A 20,414-nucleotide genomic window follows, 5' to 3' on the forward strand; every position below is an offset into this window, starting at 1 on the left:
GTGCCCTCTAAAACTTGAGTCCCGTTCATCTAATTCCAAAATCTTGAAAGGAAACACTGTTCCACATTCAGATGCATCTTCCACTAGTTAACTCTAACTGTTATGGCCAAAATTCTTAAATGATTACGTTCTTGTCTCTCCCTCTGTTGTAGTAATCCCGAAGGCCACTCTTGGGGACCTCTCCATCTCTAACATCACTGAGGACTCTCTACAGTTGTCCTGGACAGTTCAGGATGGAAAATTTGACTCGTTCCTCATTCAGTACAAGGATGTGGAAGGGAAGCTCCAAGAAGTGCCTGTCGATGGAGACTTTGACAAGACCACCATCTCAGGCCTTAAGCCCTCCAAGAAATACAAGTTCAGCCTCTACGGTGTCTTAAACAGCAAACGCAGTAAACCTGTGTCAGCTGAGGCCATCACAGGTACTGTCAACTGCAGAACAGAATGTGGTCTTCTCTCTTACCCATGGCCTTTGTTTTTCTGAATTCAGGGATGGTGGCTGCTTTGTGAGACAGCCATCACTACTCCTCAAAATTCAGTCTCCCAGACATATTGATCTGCTGTTTATTGTTGTATTTCTTTATGTACCACTGCTTTGACACTTTCAGGAGAATTTCCCTCACCAAGAGACAGGTATTTGACCAAGATTCCCCTCACATTGCAGATCCTTAACGCTATGAGGTTTCCATGGTCCTTGCTATTGAGATGGCCAGTGATGGTTCATTCATACATTAGTCTGGATAAGTCACTTGGTCCTCATCTGTCTTCTTCTATCTTGAGTCTAAAGCTAAAATTGAACTAGCCTGGTATAGCTATATAGAAAGCTTATGTTGAACCATATTGTTGGTTGTTGGCTCATCTGAAACAATGATTAGTTTAATTGATAAGGAAGATGTGACACTTGCAGGAATGGTAGATGGGATTAGTCTCTGGCTTCTTTGTCCCATTCAAGTAGCATTATCTTCTTGATAAACAATCCAGTCTGGCTGGATGCTTAATGTATGTGAATTCTGTGCTGGAGCATTTAGGGTCTATCTCATCAACATTCCAGAGTCAGATTGATATAATGTCCCATAGGCCTCTGCTGACATTGGTTAGGTCAACCAAAAATGCTGACTGCTAGCAATGTTAGGTTGACAGCGCCTAACTTAATCCACACCCAAATTCTGCCCCTTATCACATCTACTTTCCATGTTGGCAACTACCGTGAGATGGTAGGCACCTACCAGCTAATTATTTTTTTTAATTGGTTTTTAATGGCATTTTCAATTATCAGCACCAATCACAAAAAAATTAAGATAGGGGCCTAGATTGGTAGGCATCCCGATCTAGGCGCCTACAGAATCAGGGCCTATGTGCGGAGTTCTTTACAGAATACAAGTTTCACACAGACCTTTCCAGCACCTGTATCTGGGCGCTATTTACTGAATTTGGCCCTAAGCCTGAATTCCTGTCCAAGGGTTGAGAATTCACGAAGAATGCATGTGTTCTAGGCCTGGGTGTTTTGGATATCCTAATGCTATTTTTCAGTGGACCTTTTGACCCTTCAGTTTCTAAATCCAATGCAGACATGTTCAAAAAAGCCACCGGCCATCACAAACTATACTGTAAAAAAATATTGATCCGTGAAAGATTAATAGTAATTTTTGTTTGTATTATTCCACAATCAGCTGAGAAACCTTCTGGCCAGCAGCCCCAGCTTCGGGATCTCTCCGTCTCCGATGTCACTGAGCACTCCATCCGCCTTTCCTGGACAGTTCAGGGTGGAGACTTCGACTCTTTCCTTTTGCTATACAGGGACCAAGAGGGCAGGGCCCAGAAAGTTCCTGTCGCTGGAAACGAACGGTCTGTTACCATCACTGGTCTTGTCCCCGACAGAAGGGTCAAGTTTTATCTTCATGGAATTTCTGGCAACACCCGCTCCAAGCCAGTATCCGTTGAGGCCTTGACAGGTACTACCAATTGCAAACCTCTGGGGTTTGCTCTAGAGAAGACTTGTCATTAGTCCATAACCTTTCCTTGTTAGGAATGACACGACAACAGAAAATGATTTGGGGGCCATAGACAATGTCTTGTTTGGTCTGTTCTGTTAAGGCTTCCTCTGGTTTTATGCAACTTCAGTTCTTTTTATGAATTAGTTTTTTTCCGGACTCCAAGGGCATCATTTCGCCACTAGAAATAATAGTCAGCTTCCTTCCGCCCTTGGAATTAGGAGGTGGCATTTCTTGACCTATCCCAAAGTGAAGGTGTGCTTTTCTCTAATTTCAGCTTCACCAACCAAAGCCACACCTGGACCACCCCAATTACAGGACCTTACTGCCTCCGATATCACGGACAGCTCCCTCAAGCTCTCCTGGACCACCCAGGATGGCGAGTTTGACTCATTCATCATCCAGTATAAGAATGCAGATGGGGAATTGCAGGAAGTGCCCATTGACCGGTCCCAGAATACTGCCACCATCGGGGGCCTCAAATCTGCCAAAAAGTACAAGTTTCACTTATATGGCATCGTAGGAGATAGACGCACCCAGCCCATATTTGTTGATGCAACTACAGGTACTGCCGATTACTGGAACTCTTGGTTTCTCCAGGGAAGTATCTCCCCTTAGTGTCATCTTTTCTTCTGCATGCATTTTGTGTCAATGCTACTTTCTTGGAAGCCTTCCAGGTTGCTCTTTCCATAAGGATTTTATCTTTCTGTATTCTAGGACCAAGACCGCCTACAGTCTTCCACAGACTCAAGATGGCTTCTTGAGTCACTTCTGTCTGTTTTCCAAAACTTCTAAACTCTCATGTCTGTTCAAGTCTTCTAAAACATTTACTTTGTAGAGTTTCCATTTTAGGAAAGCGAGAAAAAACATGCTTATTTCAGAAATACTTTTGATTACGTACGGTGGATATTATGGTTATATGTCAGATGTATTTAACGGTTTGTAAATTTTTTGATCTTGCATTATCTTTTATTATAACCCACTTGGAACTTTGTGGTTAAACAGGATATAAATATGGATATTAAACTTCAATTTGATCTGTGGCTTATCCATAATGAGAGATGGTTTCTGCATTGCTCTGTTCCAGCATTAACTGTACCCTCGCTGAAGGACCTGGCCGTCTCCGACATCACTGAGGACACCCTTCGACTTTCTTGGACTATCCGAGATGGGGAGTTTGACTCTTTTGTCATCCAGTACAGAGATGCAGAAGGGAAGCCCCAGGAAGTGCCTGTCCACCGGGATGATAACACTGCCATCATCTCAGGCCTGAAACCTGCCAAGAACTATAAATTCACTCTCTATGGGATCTATGACAACAAGAGGAGTAAACCCATCTCAACTGAAGCCACCACAGGTATCGACAACTAGAGAGCACCTAGATTTTTCTTAAGAGGAATCAGGAAAAGTGAGAACTGGTTCAGCCTATCTGGTGGCCTAACCAACCAGTCACTGTTACTCGTGCATAATCGCCATGGTCCACAAGACATTGGCTGTCCTTCTCCTGGATATTCTGTGGTGCGTTGTGGTCAGATGTTTCTTACAACCTACTGTGATCTCACACCAGATGAGAGACTGTTTCTTTTTATTTCCAGATCCCCTGAAGAAACCACTTATTCCACCCAGATTACGGGACCTCGAAGTCTCCGATATCACTAAGAATTCTCTCCAGCTATCCTGGAAAGTCCAGGATGGGGTTTTCGACTCCTTTGTAGTCCAATATAAGGATTCAGAGAATAGAATTCATGAAGTCCCTGTCAATGGAAACGAACGCTCTACCACCATCCTGGGCCTTCTGCCTTCCCACAAATACAAGTTTAATCTCTATGGCATCACTGGAGATACGGCCAGCAAGCCTGAATCAATAGAGGCCAACACAGGTATCACGGGGCTTACTTTGGAAGACCGAATATGCGGTCGTTACTTGAGTTTTGTAGATTCATCCATTTCTATCTGCTAACCTGTAAAGCTTTCATGTTTATCTGGCATTTACTTAGCTACCTCAATCTTGGGTCTTTTCTTCCTGATTTTAATTCCATGGATGCAATGGGCACTGAAGATAGGGTGGGGGGGCACCAGGACAGCACTCTTTTCCACTGAGCCAGTACTAACACAATGTTCCAGGATGATGTTAGGGGCCACTCCTGCTTCTGAACTGATATTTACCCTGAGTCCCAGCATGGTGTTAGGGGACACTCTTTCCTCTGAACCAAGTTCAATTTATTTGATGTACTACAAATATAAAACCGAGGTTAAAATCTCAACGGTTCACAATATAAATATATATGCACATATATGAAAAATTAAAAGGGGGAGGGGGACCTAGTGTGGTGTTAAGAGACATTATCTCTGGGCTAATATTGACCCAATGTCCCATTTGAATCCAGTCCTCCCAGCATAGCTTTAGGAGACACCCTTACCTCTGAATCCAGCCCTGAACCAGTGCTCCCAGCATGCTGTTAGGGCTAGACTAGATGGGCCATTTGGCCTTTATCTGCCATCATGTTTCTATAACCATATAGCTCTATGACCTCATAATTCAGGTGTAAAGAGCCTTAGCCTATAGGAAGAGGAGATGCAAATGTTAAGAGCCTTAACCAATAGGGAGAGGAGGAGATAGTGAATGCTGCGGATGGGCAGACTGGATAGGCCGTTTGGCCTTTATCTGCCGTCATGTTTCTATAACCATAAAGCTCTATGACCTCACAATGCAAGTGTTAAGAGCCTTAACCTATCACAATAATGCTCTATGACCTCACAATGCAGGTGTAAAGAGCCTCAGCCTATAGGGAGAGGAGGAGATAGTGGATGCTGCGGATGGGCCATTTGGTCTTTATCTGCCATCGTGTTTCTATGTTTCTATAACCATAAAGCTCTATGACCTCACAATGCAGGTGTAAAGAGCCTCAACCTATAGGGAGAGGAGGAGATAGTGGATGCTGCAGATGGGCAGACTGGAGAGGCCGTTTGGCCTTTATCTACTGTCATGTTTCTATGTTTTCCCTTTCTGTGTCTATCTTGCCCTTTCATTTTCACTAGTGCTGAATCCATAAATTATGCTATTGACTCATTTCTAAGAAAAGAATCTTCTACCCCAAACACTGGCCTGTCTTTTAACCTCTCCCTCCTCACAGCACATATAGCCTTCCCAGAAGTCATCGGCCAGCCGGCCACAATGCTCGATGACCTGTACATCTCGGATGTTGGATCCAATGCTCTCCAGTTGTCCTGGGAGGCCCCTAAAGAGGCCTTCGACTCTTTCCTCGTCCAATACGGGGTCTCTACAGCTGCGGTCCCTAAGAGGGAGACTGTGGTGGCCGGGGATCTTCGGAAGATACTGATTGGAGGTCTGCATCCCAACACAAAATACAACTTCACCCTCTCCGGTATCCAGGCGGGTCAGATGAGAGCCAACCTCAGTACCACTGGCCAAACCAGCCGACTGGGTAAGTTGACTCCTTCATGAAATCAAGGGGGAAAAAATGCTTGTGGAGGATGGCTGATGGATTTCTTGTGTGAGAGTTGCCAAGGGAGGGGCTGGATTTTTGAGGGAGATTTAAGGCATGCTGCAGCCCCGCCTCTCTCCACCCAGCTCCACCCACTCTACCTCCGGGCCCCACTCTCTGGCACACCTCAATTACGCGGCTGCAGCATCTACAAGCCACCTTCCCCCTCCAGCAGCAGGAGACAGCTTAAAAAAGGTCATCTCCCGCTGCCCCGGACCAATCTTGAGATAAGAACGGTAAGATTTTGCAGTTCTTATCATGAGGTAAAAAATAAATAAAAAAGAAACAAATCAGATGGAAAAGTCCTTTCAAAAAATAGTTATTAATAAACTACACTTAAAACAGACAATAAACCCAATATGGCCATGTTTCACCCCTTCCAGGCGCTGCGTCAGAGAGTATAAGAACTGGGCGTCTCTTACCCTTGCTACGCCACCGTCTAGCACCTTGTGTTTTCTACATCATACCTATGTAAATTGGGGGTTTTTGTCACTACCATTATATGCAAAAAAAAGAGAAAGACTTCAAGTCGCCCAAAAACCATCAAGCTCATGTTTCATACAACCACCTGGTCCTAAAACAAGGCTATTACTAGCTTTCTGAAGTTTTTAACTTTTATTCATGGTTTAGTTAATATATATATTTTTCTATTTTGTGCTCAGATGCGCTGGAAAAATGTTCAGATCTTTTGCAGTGTGCCGTGAACCCAAAATAGTGCGATTAACCACTGTTGGAAAAGAGAAGCGAGGCATTCCCTTCTGTGCCCTTTAAAAGCAGCAATAAGGGGGTCACGTGATGCGGAGCTAGAGAGCAGACGTGTGCGCCTCGAGCTCCTGAGCCCCGCTCTCTTTATCGGCATTTTGGCCTTGGCAATTTCATTCCTCCCTGCTCCTACCTAGTCTCGGCGACGCGCGATTTCATCGGCGGTTGTTCACGGCCCGGGAACCCGATGGCTGCTAAAACGCTGCGTCGGGAGAAGGAAAAGTTAAAACCCGCGGATCCTAAGATGGCGGAGGGAGAGGGCCCGGATGGGGGGATGGTGAGCCCTGCATGGCTACAGGCGATCGTGTCGGAGGTGAAGGACGCCATTAAATCCTCCTTAGATCCGCGTCTTCAATCCATCACTGACAAGCTGGAGGTGGTGGATGGCCATTTGGAGTCTCTGAAGGGAGAGTTTGCGGGGTGCTGCCAGAGAGTGTCAGCGCTAGAGGATACTATGGCTCAGGTTTCCACCACGCAGACAGACTTGCAAGCCCGGGTTCGATCTCTTGAGGATAAGCTGGATGACGCGGAGAATCGCTCCAGACGGGGGAATCTGCGGCTGGTGGGCCTGCCGGAGTCTGTCACCGAAGCGGAACTTCGCGAGTTTTTGGAGCGCTGGCTGGTTGAGACCTTGGAGTTGCGTTCTGCAGCGGGGCCCCTGTGGATTGAACGAGCTCACCGGCTTGGGCCTCGGCGGGCCCCTTCTGAAAAGCCGCGGGTGGTGATTTTTAAGCTCCTTAATTATGTGCACAAAATGGAGATCCTCCGCGCCATCCGACAGAAGGGGCCACTTCTCTACGAAAACCACCGCGTCCTCTGTTTCCAGGATTACTCTCCTCGGGTCTCCAGTCAACGGCGAGCCTATGCCTCCCTCTGCGCGGATCTGCACCGCAAACACGTGCAGTTCGCATTGTTATATCCTGCCAAGCTTAAGATCTTTTATGAAGGCAAACCACACTTCTTCGACACCCTGCAGGCCGCTTCGCGATTTGTGGCCCAGATGGCGATTCCCTCTACCAGCTCTGCTACCCCATAATGTTGACGGGTCCTTGCTGTGGACTGCTGGCGATTTAGAACTCTGCGCTGGATTCCTGATTTCGTGATTCCTGGACTTGTTGCCATCTACCACCCCTGACAGCCAGCCTGTTGACTCTGCTGGTAGTCCCGGGTGGGAGAGGGGGTTTCCCCTCTATCGTCCTTGGGAGCTTCTTTGGATGGTGCCTACTGTTCCTGGACTGGGGACATTGCGACCAGCTTATGGTTCTCTGTTTTGCAATTTGGGCTGATATGCCTTACCTTTGTTTCCATTTTCTTTTTTTAGGGACCCTTTTGTTGATCGAACAGGTGTCTTGCGGGGTGTTTTGCTTGTTGGGGCTGGGTGTGTATGTGTAGTGGATATGCTAGGGTGCTAGGTGTGATGGTGGAGCTGTGAGGGTGGGAGTGGGAGTTTCTGAGGTTTGTTTCTTTCTCTTTCTTGTTCCTCTGGGATTGTTTGCTTGATGGGGCGTGTAGAATTGGGCTCCGGATGGCTGTACTTCCTTCTGGTGTATGGTGGGGACTAGCGGCCACCCCTATCACCTGGCTTTGGTTCCGGCTGCTTGGGGTTTTGGGAGGGGGGAGATTGTTGTGGGGGGAGACCTTTTTTTGCAGCAGAGTTTTGCCCTTTCTTTTTTTCCCCTTTATTAGGGGCTTCATTGTATGGTTCTTGGGTTGGGTTGTGGGGGGACTGAATTTGTTGCTGGTTTTGGACATAACGAGGGGGGCTCTGGGGGCTCGAGGCAACCCTGGTTGTCCTCTGGGACACGGGTGCTTCAAGGGGGGGTATGGGGGCTATCCCTATGGGGGATAGGGGAAGGGGGGGTTGTTGGGAGTGGGGGGGCTGCTGGGGATTGGTCTTCTTTTTTCTTTTTTTCTTTTCTGCTTGTTCTGGTATTTTTATTTTTAGTATTTTTCTTTTTCTAGTTGCTTGGAGGTCTGGCTGGGGGGGGGGGGTTTCTTCCGGGGCTCGAGGCCTCCGTAGGCATCTTGGGATAATGCTCACCGCTTGGATAGAGTTGAGGACTTGGTGGGTCTGTAGGCTGGGACGGCCTCACCATCCTTATACTCCGTTACAGGGTTGTCTTTTGCTCTGGGTCTTTTTGGATCCTGATGGTTAAATTCATATCTTGGAATATTAACGGGGTTACCTCACCTGTTAAGAGACAGAAGATATTGCAGATCTTAAATCGACACAGGGCAGATATTGCCTTTTTTACAGGAGACGCACCTGACCTCTTCAGAACATGAGAAATTTGCTCGTTGGTGGGTGGGGAGGGTGGTGGGCGCAGCCGCTGTACACCGTAAGGCTGGGGTATTGATTCTTTTGCGCAGGACCTTGGACGCTGTAGTGCACAGGGGTCTATGAGGACCCGCTCGGAAGGTTTGTGCTGGCTCATGTTACGTTGGCTAGGAAGTCTTTTCTCCTTTGTAATATTTACGCACCGAATGTCTATGATAAAGTATTTTACACTCACTTGTTTAAAGCGCTGACCAGGTATTCTGGTGTACCATTGGTGATGGGAGGTGATTTTAATATTGTCCATGATCCCTGTTTAGATAAGTCTGATCCCCGTCCCCATGAGCGCAGGGATTCTTCTAAGGGTATTCCCCTGCTGTGTTCTTCTTTAGATCTGGTGGACATTTGGTGCACGTTGCATCCCGGGGAACGTGATTATACACATTTGTCTCGGGCTCATGGTACCCAATCCCGGATTGACTATTGGCTCTTCTCTTCTAGCCTTTTCTCTTCGGTAAGAGATACGGGGATTGGCCCATATTGCGTTTCTGATCATGCTTTTGTTTGGAGTACTTTGGATGTAGGGTCGGAAAATGTGGGCTCCCGGAGATGGCGGTTCCCGCCCACGTTGTACAAAGACCCAGGGTTTTCTGATCATCTGCTTCAGAAGTGGACAGATTAATCAACTTCACAATGTGGGTCATATGGATGATCCTGTCCTGTTCTGCGACGCAGCCAAGGCTGTGCTCCGTGGGGATATAATCGCGTATGCTAGTTTCAAGAGGAGGGCACGGGATCGGGAGATCTTACGCTTAGAAAAACAGGTGAGGGCTGCTCGGATGTGGTATGCTTGTGCTCCGACACCTTGGCGACGTAGTAATCTATTGGCGTCTCAGGCCTCATTGAATGAGTTGCTGCAGGCTCGCTCTGCTCGTTCGATGCTATATTTTAAACATCAATTCCATTTGCATGGCAATAAGGGGGGTAGGCTGTTAGCTAATCTGGCACGTACAGCGGACGGTCCTCGCCGAGTGCTGCGGGTGGTGGGGGAGGGGGGCGAATTGGTTGGCTCGGATGCTGCGATAGTGAAGGTTTTTCGCACCTTTTATCAGCAGTTATATTCCCGGTCTGACGAGCCAGACCTACCTAGGGCTCTTTATTTAGATAAGGTTTCTGTGCCTCGAGTGACTGCTCTTCAACAACAGCGGTTGAATGCGCCCATCTCCACTGATGAAGTGGCCTTGGCAATTCAATCTAGTCAGTTGTGGAAGGCACCGGGACCGGATGGCTTTCGAGCTGAATCCTATAAATTGCTTTCGTTGGAGATCACTCCTCTTCTGGCCTCCACCTTTACTGTTTACGTTGCACAGGGATCTCTGCCATTGTCTTTACGCGACGCTCACATTGTGCTACTCTTGAAACCGGGACGTGATCCCACCTTGGCGGGTTCCTATCGTCCGATTTCCCTCCTTAACTTGGAAGCCAAATTTTTTGCGAAAATTCTGGCCAACCGATTGGCTCGAGTCCTCCCTGACCTGGTCGATGATTCTCAGGTTGGATTTGTTCGGACCCGCCAGAGCTCCAGAAACATCCGCCGTCTTTTGACTTCCTTGGAGTTTGTCGCTTCTCGTCGCGTGCCTTCTTTGTTGGTCAGTTTTGATGCAGAGAAGGCCTTTGATAGGGTCTCTTGGCGCTTCATGTTTGCCACGCTTCGGCATTATGGTTTTGATGGGTTCTTTCTCGAGGCCATTACTGCTCTCTATGCTTCCCCGTCGGCGGCACTTTGGGTGAATGGTATCCTTTCTGAGTCTTTTGATATTTGGAAAGGTACGCGGCAGGGATGTCCTTTGTCCCCTTTATTGTTTGTTCTTACGTTGGATCCGTTGATTCGGGAAGTGTTGCAGAACCCTGACATTAGTGGGGTTCGTATTGGTCGGGAGTCTTTTGTGGTTTCTGCTTTTGCAGATGATCTCCTTGTACATCTTACTAATCCGGTTACAACCTTGCCTGCTCTTTTGATGACGATAGCTGAGTATAGAAACATAGAAACATAGAAGGTGACGGCAGATAAGGGCCAAGGCCCATCAAGTCTGCCCACATCAATGACCCTCCCCTACCTCCCTTTGCGAAGAGATCCCACCTTTCGATCCCATTTAGCTTTAAAATCAGGCACACTGCTGGCCTCAATCACCTGCATGGGGATTTTTCCGGTTTCCGGTTGAATTTAGACAAGTCTCTAGCCCTTCCAACCTCCCCGGAGGTCCGGGATTCCTGGCCGGGGATATTCCCATTGCGTTGGGCGACCGGTGCTTTTCGTTACTTAGGAATCCAATTGACCTCTTCGGTTGATTCCCTTAAGCAGACAAACTTACGCCTGCTCTTTGATTATACTCGTCAACGGCTGGACCAATGGAGATTTTTTCCCCTTTCGGTGCATGGTCGTATTCACCTTTTTAATATGATTATATTTCCCAAATGGCTGTATGTCCTGCAGTTATTGCCTATACGTTTATTGCAGAAGGATCTTCGGGCATTTTATAGACTTCTTTCTCGGTTCCTTTGGAATGGGAAAAAACCGCGGATGCAGTTCTGCTTTTTGATTGGGTCTTGATCGAGGGGGGGTATGGGTCTCCCCGATTTGCAGAAAAATAATCAGGCTTGCCTGCTCCGTTATCTTGGGGATTGGATTCTGGACCAGGATGTTTATACTTGCTTTGCTTATGAACGGGCGTACTATTCTCCTTGGCATTTATCTTCCCTGTTACATGTGCCTCGGTCTTCCATGCCTTCTTCCTTGCGCTCTAGCTTGTTGTTAGGATCTTTATGTGATATCTGGAAGATTTTGGTGTTGCATTTAGGAGGGAGGCCGGGGGTATCTGACCAGTTGCCTCTGCAGGGGAATCTTCAGTTCTTGCCAGGTACTTCTTCGGCTTCCTTTAGGCGTTGGGCCCAACTTGGAATGACTACTTTGGAGCATGTCCTCACCGCGGCTGGGACTCTCTGCTTCAGGAGTTTTCAGTGTAGTGGGGGGGAGGTTCCCCCCCACCCCCTCAACGGGAGCACCAGGATTTCTAAGTGTACTGGGGGGGTTCCCCCCAACACCCCCCTCTCAAAATGCAAAACCTGAAGGCCTGAAACCAGCAGTAGCAGCGGCGCGCACATGTTGCCGTAGGTTTGCCAGCATGCCAATGTCCGGCGCGATTTCGTTACGGTACCGATACATACAATTTATTCATTTAGAGGTCTTTTTATTAAGGCACGCTAACACAATTTAGCGTGCTCTAAATGCTAGGGCATGCATTATATTCTGCGGGCGCCATAGCATTTCGCACGCGCTAAATCGGTTAGCGGCCTTAATAAAAAGACCCCTTATTTATATAAAAATGTATTCCTCGCCTAAAACCTAGGCCGTTTCCCAATCCTTTAAAACAGTGCTCTTCAACCTATTTACACCTATGGACCGGCGGAAATAAAATAATTATTTCGTGGACGGGCAAACTACTAAGACTAAAATGTTAACTCCAATGATCTCTCTGTTGAAATCTTAATTAATTGCTGTGAACCGCCTAGAACTCTCTGGGTATGGTATAAAGTTATTATTATTATTATTAAAAAGAGAACATGACCTGGTTTTCCCAGACATATGGTAATCCTACTCCATGGGCCGAGATGATCCTCTCTTCTCTCCACCCCATTCTGAAGCCCCCCCCCTTACCATTTAACATGCATAGTAAAATAGTAGATGACGGCAGATAAAGACCCAAATGGTCCATCCAGTCTGCCCAACCTGATTCAATTTAAATTTTATTTCTTTTTCTTAGCTATTTCTGGACAAGAATCCAAAGCTCTACCTGGTGCTGTGCTTGGGCTCCAACTACTGAAGTCTCTAGCCCATCCAGACCCTCCCAGCCACCAAAGGCGTCCCCCAGCCCATCCAGGAACAAACAAACCAAAAACTGCAGATAGGTACAACGGTGTAGGCAAAATTTATTGTGACAACCAAATTATATCTAAAAACCTTTTTACCAAACAGGGGATCCAACACGGTCCGTGTTTCGGACAACCTTCATCAGGGGTCCATGGTAGAAAAGGGAAGGAAAATATGTCACAAAAAAATATATAGTAGAAAAAACGGATTATATAAATCGCCAAGGGTCACTGGATATTGTAAAATCTCGCTACCATGGACCCCTGATGAAGGTTGTCCGAAACACGGACCGTGTTGGGTCCCCTGTTTGGTAAACAGGTTTTTAGATATAATTTGGTTGTCACAATAAATTTTGCCTACACCGTTGTACATATCTGCAGTTTTGGTTTGTTTGTTCCTGGTTGGTTTTTTTACTGCAGACAAAGTTGGAGCTCCCTTCTCCCTTTGGCTTTGTTGCTTTGTCCCCAGCCCATCCTCCACCAAGTGGCCATATACAGGCAAAGACCATGCAAGTCTGCCCAGTCCTGGCCTTAGTTCTTCAATATTTACTATTATTTTCTGATTCTAGATTCTCTGTGTTCATCCCATACTTCTTTGAACTCCGTCACCGTTTTCCTCTCCACCAACTCCCTCGGGAGCGCATTCCAGGCATCCACCACCTTCTCCGTAAAGCAGAATTTCCTTACATTTCTCTTGAGTCTACCACCCCTCATCCTCAATGCAAAGGGGTTACTGGCGTGACATTGATTCTCTAGCGTTACCTGCGGCCTTCCCCAGGGCTCTTCCTTTACTGCGGTCCACCCCACCCCCCTCTGCCGCAACTTCCTGTTTCTGCTCAGGCAGATCACGGCAGGTGAACAGCGCCAAGAAAGCCAAGAGCAGTGCAAGAAAATTGCTGCCACGCCAGTTACCCCTTTGCATTTTAAAGGGGGAGGGGCCGTCAGGACAGGGTGGGGAGAAGGGAAAGAAATCCCGGCCCATGGAGGCCCCCCTGGAGCAGCTGGATGGGAGGGCATGTGGTGGGTGAGGAAATCAGGGAGGGGGTAGGGAAGAGCCCTCCTTAATTTCTGTCCTGGGCCCCCTCATGTCTAATTCTGGCCACGGGCATAGGGTGGGTTGGGGCATTTGCTAAAGATTGTACCTTATCATAGAATTCAGGGGATCCTAATCTACTCAGAAGGATTTACACCAGGCTTCAGTTGATTTAAACTCTCATGTCCAAAGGCTGGGAACAGATCCCGGCTCTACACGCTGTCCTATAAACAGTTCCCTCCTCGGAGTGCCATATATACAATAACACTCAGGGCATTATTTTTTTTCCTCCGTGTCCAGCTTTGGATGCTGTTTACCAAATCTAACTCTACGTGTGTAATAACATTAACCCTTGCATAAAAGGAATTTGATTCGCTGTCTGGGTGTCAAGATCCTTTAAAATACAAATGGTATAGGGTGGGGAGGAAGCAAAGAGAGAGGCTCAGAGAGTCTTTGGGTGAATCTCTTTATCTCCCTGTGTCTCAGTTCTAATACCCGGCTCTGCCACTGGATTTTTGTGTGTGACTTCAGGGCAAGTTCTTTTATCTCCCTGTGACTTAGCTCTAATCCCCGGCTCTGCCACTGGATTTTTGTGTGTGACCTCAGGGCAAGTTCTTTTATCTCCCTGTGACTCAGCTCTAATCCCCGGCTCCGTCACTGGATTTTTGTGTATGACCTCAGGGCAACTTGTTATCTCCCTGTGTCTCAGCTCCAGTCCCCAGCTCTGTCACTAATGCTCTACTTGTCACAGAAGGGGAGAACCCCATTAAGCCCCTGACCGCAGTTGTAATCCTTATATCTTTTTCCCTGGCTGACAGGGAAGGATTTCAGCCTATAATTGGAATGAAACATCATTCCAGCTCGTAGTTCTCCCGCCAAATACATGATTTCATGCAGAAGGAAGCAGGGTGGGGAAAGGCGGCTGAGGGGTCTCATCTGTAGCTCTGACACACATAGCATTTAGTCAGGGAGTGGAGAGGTAATCTAATGATCTGATTACTTTTCGCTTCCAAATTTCTTCGGAGACATCCTTTTTAAATTTCCTGTGGTCTCTCTCCACGATGGACACACCCATCCTGGTTGTAGATGTGGCTTTCAAGGTCCTGTCTGTGCCAGGGGCCGCGCAGAAAAACAGACTGGGATGATTTATCGCAGGGAAGTTTCAGTGCGGCTGTGATGAGACGGCTGCGCCGAATCGCCCCTTCCGTCATCGCTGTGGACACAGGAGCCGGCGGATCGCGGACAGGGAGGAGGCCACACTGAATTGTCCCCTTCAAGGAGCAGGGAGAGGTGCCAGTGCTTGTAGACAGGGAGGAGAGGGGGAGGGAAGAACTCAGGGGGGTGGGGGGAGGGGCATTGTCCGAGAGGTGTTAGATTGCGGGAGAGATGCTGGTAGATCATAGACAGGGAGACAGGGACGGGAAGAATTTTGTGTGTGGGAGGGGGCATAATCCCCCCCACACACAATGCAGTCAGCCTGAGATTCCTGCCCCGCTGTAGCTCTCGGACCCATCGAATCTTCATGGCTGTTTCATCATGGGATGATGATTCAGCGCAGAACTGACCACGCTGAATCGTCCTCTTCATGGAGGTAGTTGGGGGGTGGGCCATTAGTGTGGGCAGACTAGATGGGCTGTGGCCCTTTTCTGCCGTCATTTTCTATGTTTCTATGTAGCGAGGGTGAGAGGCGCCCCCCATGACACCCATACACCCCCTCCCTTCCCCTGTACCTCTAGTGGCTCACCGCTGTGGGTAACAACTTCAACACGCTCTTTGTGACCCCGGTGGCTCTCCCTCTGACGTCACTTCCTATGAGTGGCACCAGAAGTGACATCAGCGGGAGAGCCAATGCAGTCATGAGGAACGCCTTGAAGTCGTTGCTCATGGCGGTGAGCAACTAGAGCTACAGGGAAAGGGAATTGGGTGCATACGTGGCAAGGGAAGGAGTGGGAAAAAGTGGAGGTGTTGATGGAGGTTAGAGGCAAGTAGCCAGGCTTTGCCTGGACGAAAGAAGCAGGTGGAAACCGTGTAGACCGCATGCGAGCCATGACATGTAACAAGACCACCTGCTTCCCTGTCATCAGGCTAGGCCAGTGATCTCAAACTCGCAGTCTGGGGGCCACATGCGGCCTGCCAGGTACTATTTCGAGGCCCTCGGTATGTTTATCCTAATCACAAAAGTAAAATAAAACAGTTTCTCGATCAAATGTCTCTTTAGCTATAAATTACAATATTATCGTTAAGACTTAGCCAAAAGGAAAGATTTATAAACTATAAAGAGTTTTACCTCATGTAAAATTGTCATTTCTTTAATAAGACAACTAGAAAGAAAATGGAGGAAAAACAGTCAAGTCTCCACAAAAGCAACATGGAGAAAACTGAACCGAGAATACAAAAAAAAAAAATCAAAAGAAATACGAAAAACATACTACACAAAGCAAATAGGAGAAGAAACCCAAGACACATAAAAAACTATTCCAACTACTAAAAGAACTCACAGACACCAAACCTTACCTGGCAAGCAAGAATGTCCCCACACTCACAGCCAACATCTTAGCAACGTTCTTCAAAGACAAAATCGCAACCATAAGATCCACCTTCAATGGAACACCTATGCACCTAGAAGAGATCACAACACCCTCCACAGAAATAGAAGCAGTTGCAGCAGACAGAACCTGGTCCCACTTCTCACCAATACTAAGGTCAGACTTCAACAAACTCTACAACAAATATAGCCAAGCAACTTGCGACCTCAACCACTGCCCTCCCAAACCTATTGAAAGCCTCCAGTACACTATTTCGCACCCTACTCTTGCAATGGACGGCCTTTTCCCACAAGATCTCAGGGAAATCATCATCACTCCAATCCTGAAAGACCCCAAAGGAGAAACAGACCAGCCATCCAACTATAGACCAATAGCCTCAATACCACTTTATGTCAAGCTAATGGAAAGACTCGTAGCCAAAGTCCTAAACTCATACCTAGAGAATCACAACCTACTGCACCCAACACAATCAGGCTTCAGAACCAGCCACAGCATTGAGACTCTACTTGGCTCACTCATGGACACCGCCAGACAACACCTCAGCACAGGCAGAAAAATGCTAGTTATCCAGCTAGATCTCTCCGCAGCCTTTGACCTAGTTTAAAGGATTCCTACAATCCAGAATATACAGAGTGAAAACAAACAAAGAAAAATCTGAGCCATGGGCTAACTCCTGCGGAGTACCCCAAGGATCACCTCTTTCTCCCACACTCTTCAACCTATACATTGCCTCCCTCAGCTCCTACCTAGATAAACAAGGTCTAACCTCCTACAGCTATGAAGACGACATCACCATTCTCCTTCCGTTCGATCAACCAGCACCATCCATGACAGACAAAATACACAGAACACTTGAAACAATAGCAACTTGGATGAAAGACCACAAACTAAACTAAATCCGGACAAAACAAACTTCATCCTACTCGAAAATAATAAAACCCCAACCGTAACAAGCCTTGTCATAAACTCTACAACATACCACATCCAACCCACTTTAAAACTCCTGGGAGTGCTAATAGACAGAGGCTGTACAATGCAGCCACAAATCAACAATACAATTTAAAAAAATCATTCGCAGTCATGAGAAACCTGAGGCAAATCAGAAAATTCTTCGACAGAAAACAATTCCAACTCATGGTACAATCCCTAATCCTGGGTCTAATAGACTACTGCAACATATTATATCTCCCATGCACAGCAACCATGATAAAACAATTATAAACAATACAAAACACAGCCCTAAGATTGATCTACTCACTGAAGAAATACGACCACATCGGCTCCCAATACAAGCGAGAATACACTTCAAATTTTACTGTCTATTATTTAAAACAATAAACGGAGACAGCCCAGCCTATTGGAACAATCGACTAATTCAATCCACCTCAACCAGACATAGGAGAACCCACACACCATTCACACACCCTCCAACCAAAAACGTCAAAAGAAAAAAACTGTACAACCTCCTAGCCACTCGAGCTGCAAAACTCGACCCACAACTCTACAACCTATTGACCACGACCACAGACTAAAAACATTCAAAAAAGAAATAAAAACCTTTCTTTCATAAAACACATAAAACCGAACTAACACCGGCATCACCCGCAACTACAACATATGAACTTCTAATATCATGAAAACTCAGATGTAATCCTTAACAACTCAAAGAATTGTACAAACTACTCCCTAAATACTTCTAATCTCCGGACAAACTATTTGTAATCCGCCTTGAACCGCAAGGTAATGGCGGAATAGAAATCCCTAATGTAATGTAATTAATTTTTTTCTGCGGCCCTCCAAGTACCTACAATCCAAAATGTGGCCCTGCGAAGGGTTTGAGTTTGAGACCACTGGGCTAGACTAATTCAATCCACGCATGCAATGAGATAACACCAGGACTGGGCTGGCTTGTTCCCTCATCCAAGTGGCAAACGGCCACATGGGGGTGGAAGCGCCATGCCATAAGCCGTATCTAAGCAATGTTTTCTTTCCAGCAGAGTTGGAGGCTCCCCGAGACCTGCAGTTCAGCAACATCACAGAGACATCCACCACAGTGTCTTGGACCCCACCCATGGCCTCCGTGGAGAGATACAAGGTGTCCTTCCAGCTAGCCCAAGGCGGTAAGAGGGAGTGGCATGTCGGCTGGCAGCAAGGGACTGGGTTCTGTTTGTGTGAAAAAAGTCTTGGTTTTACTCCTGGGTTTCGCCAATAGCAATTTCTAAGAGCAGCCAAGAATACAAGTTCCAGAATGCAATAGGGCAGAAGGGGGTGGGGGTTAAAACCAGGACTTTCTCAACCTGTTCCTCACACTCTGGTTTTCCTTAGGCACTCTTACTTCTTGGTGTCTGATTCTTTTTTATTCTCCTTAGGGGAACCTCAAAGCGTGAATGTGGACAGTGGAACGACCAAAACCACTCTCACTGGCCTGATCCCTGGGTCACGTTATGAGGTCAGCGTGATGGCACTGCGTGGATTTGAGGAGAGTGAACCTCTCACTGGCTTCCTAACCACAGGTAATGTCCCTCTTGCCTTCTAGAATGTCTGCTGAGGGAGAGAAACACATCCTCCAGTGCCCACAGAGAAAATGAATTACCACAGGGACGGGGAAAAATTTGTCCCCGTGTCATTCTCTAAGCAGGTCAAGGTGGTATGTGTAAGCTTGAAATCTTTTGGTGGCCCTTCAGGGCTTTCTCATATTCACAATGCAGCCCTTTATGTGGAAAAAGGTTGGAGACCACTGATTTATACCTTTAAAGGCATCTGAATGTCTCAATTGTATCTACCCCTCCGTAGGGTTACCATATGGCTCCAGAAAAAGGAACAATGGAAGTAAAACCTGGATGTCTCGATCCGTCCTCCTTTTCCTGGAGCCATAAGATAGCCCTAAACTTCCGTGTGGTGTAAATTTTGGTCTGTAAATCTTCTGTCTTATAGCATATGGTATGCAGGTGTTTCCCAGCGTATAATAACCCATCCAGTTTCTTTTTTACCTAGTACCTGACGGGCCCACAAATCTTCGGGCAGTGAATGTCGATGATTCCTCGGCCCTTCTAGTATGGAAGCCTCCCTTGGCTGCGGTAGACTCGTACATCATAGCCTATGAGGCAGAAAATGGTGAGCAAAGGGGGTAGCATCACTTGTTCAAAAGACACTCCATGGGGGTCGGGAACAACACCCTCCGCTCCGTTCCATTTGATTTATGAATCCGATACACCCAGTGGCATAGTAATGGGGGGGAGCACTTCTCCTCCTCTCTGCTCCCTACACCTCTTCCCACTCCTCCCATTGCCACACACAAGTGCCCCCCCCCTTCCCTTCCCCTGTACCTATAGTTGTTCACCACTGTAATGACAACTTTGAGGTTCTGGAATCTTGCTTATTCTTTGAGATTCTGGAATGTTGCTGCTTTTTGGGGTTCCGGAATTGTGCTAACTCTTTGAAATTCTGAAATGTTGATACTCTTTGAGGTTCCGGAATCTTGCTTATTCTTTGAGATTCTGGAATGTTGCTGCTTTTTGGGGTTTCAGAAACGTGCTTCCTCTTTGAGATTCTGGAATGTTGCTATTCTTTGGGGTTCCGGAATCGTGCTTACTTTTGGGGGTTCCGGAACTGTGCTTACTCCTTGAAATTCTGGAATGTTGCTACTCTTTGGGGTTCTGGAACTGTGCTTACTCTTTCAGGTTTCAGAATCGTGCTTCCTCTTTGAGATTCTGGAATGTTGCTACTCTTTGAGGTTCTGGAATCTTGCTTATTCTTTGAGATTCTGGAATGTTGCTGCTTTTTGGGGTTTCAGAATCGTGCTTCCTCTTTGAGATTCTGGAATGTTGCTATTCTTTGGGGTTCCGGAATCGTGCTTACTTTTTGGGGTTCCGGAACTGTGCTTACTCCTCGAAATTCTGGAATGTTGCTACTCTGTGGGATTCTGGAATCGTGCTTACTCTTTGGGGTTCCGGAACTGTGCTTACTCTTTGAGATTCTGGAATGTTGCTACTCTTTGGGGTTCTGGAACTGTGCTTACTCTTTCAGATTTCAGAATCGTGCTTCCTCTTTGAGATTCTGGAATGTTGCTGCTTTTTGGGGTTCCGGAATCGTGCTTACTCTTTGAGATTCTGGAATGTTGCTACTCTTTGAGGTTCTGGAATCTTGCTTATTCTTTGAGATTCTGGAATGTTGCTGCTTTTTGGGGTTCCGGAACTGTGCTTACTCCTTGAGATTCTGGAATGTTGCTACTCTTTGAGGTTCCGGAATCGTTCCTACTCTTTGGGATTCCGGAACTGTGCTTACTCCTTGAGATTCTGGAATGTTGCTACTCTGTGGGGTTCCGGAATCTTGCTTATCTTTGAGATTCTGGAATGTTGCTACTATATGAGGTTC

The 20,414-nt window shown here is 46.9% G+C and overlaps 1 protein-coding gene across 9 annotated transcripts in view; it reads left to right on the top strand.

Annotated features, from left to right (window-relative positions):
* Positions 1-20,414, top strand: part of TNXB (tenascin XB) — a 112,443-nt gene that overhangs the window by 77,084 nt on the left and 14,945 nt on the right. For 7 of the 9 annotated variants that reach the window (XM_033915505.1, XM_033915504.1, XM_033915509.1 and 4 more), the window contains 9 exons: positions 153-422; positions 1,671-1,952; positions 2,269-2,556; positions 3,079-3,348; positions 3,587-3,871; positions 5,126-5,437; positions 18,035-18,160; positions 18,410-18,553; positions 19,035-19,154. In XM_033915505.1, the coding sequence (XP_033771396.1) occupies positions 153-422; positions 1,671-1,952; positions 2,269-2,556; positions 3,079-3,348; positions 3,587-3,871; positions 5,126-5,437; positions 18,035-18,160; positions 18,410-18,553; positions 19,035-19,154 (2,097 nt within the window). The remainder of the gene's footprint in view (positions 1-152; positions 423-1,670; positions 1,953-2,268; positions 2,557-3,078; positions 3,349-3,586; positions 3,872-5,125; positions 5,438-18,034; positions 18,161-18,409; positions 18,554-19,034; positions 19,155-20,414) is intronic. The other 2 variants (XM_033915507.1, XM_033915508.1) reach the window with 2 other exon arrangements.

This window comes from Geotrypetes seraphini, chromosome 12 (genome assembly GCF_902459505.1).
Source record: "Geotrypetes seraphini chromosome 12, aGeoSer1.1, whole genome shotgun sequence".
Taxonomy (NCBI): Eukaryota; Metazoa; Chordata; class Amphibia; order Gymnophiona; family Dermophiidae; genus Geotrypetes; species Geotrypetes seraphini.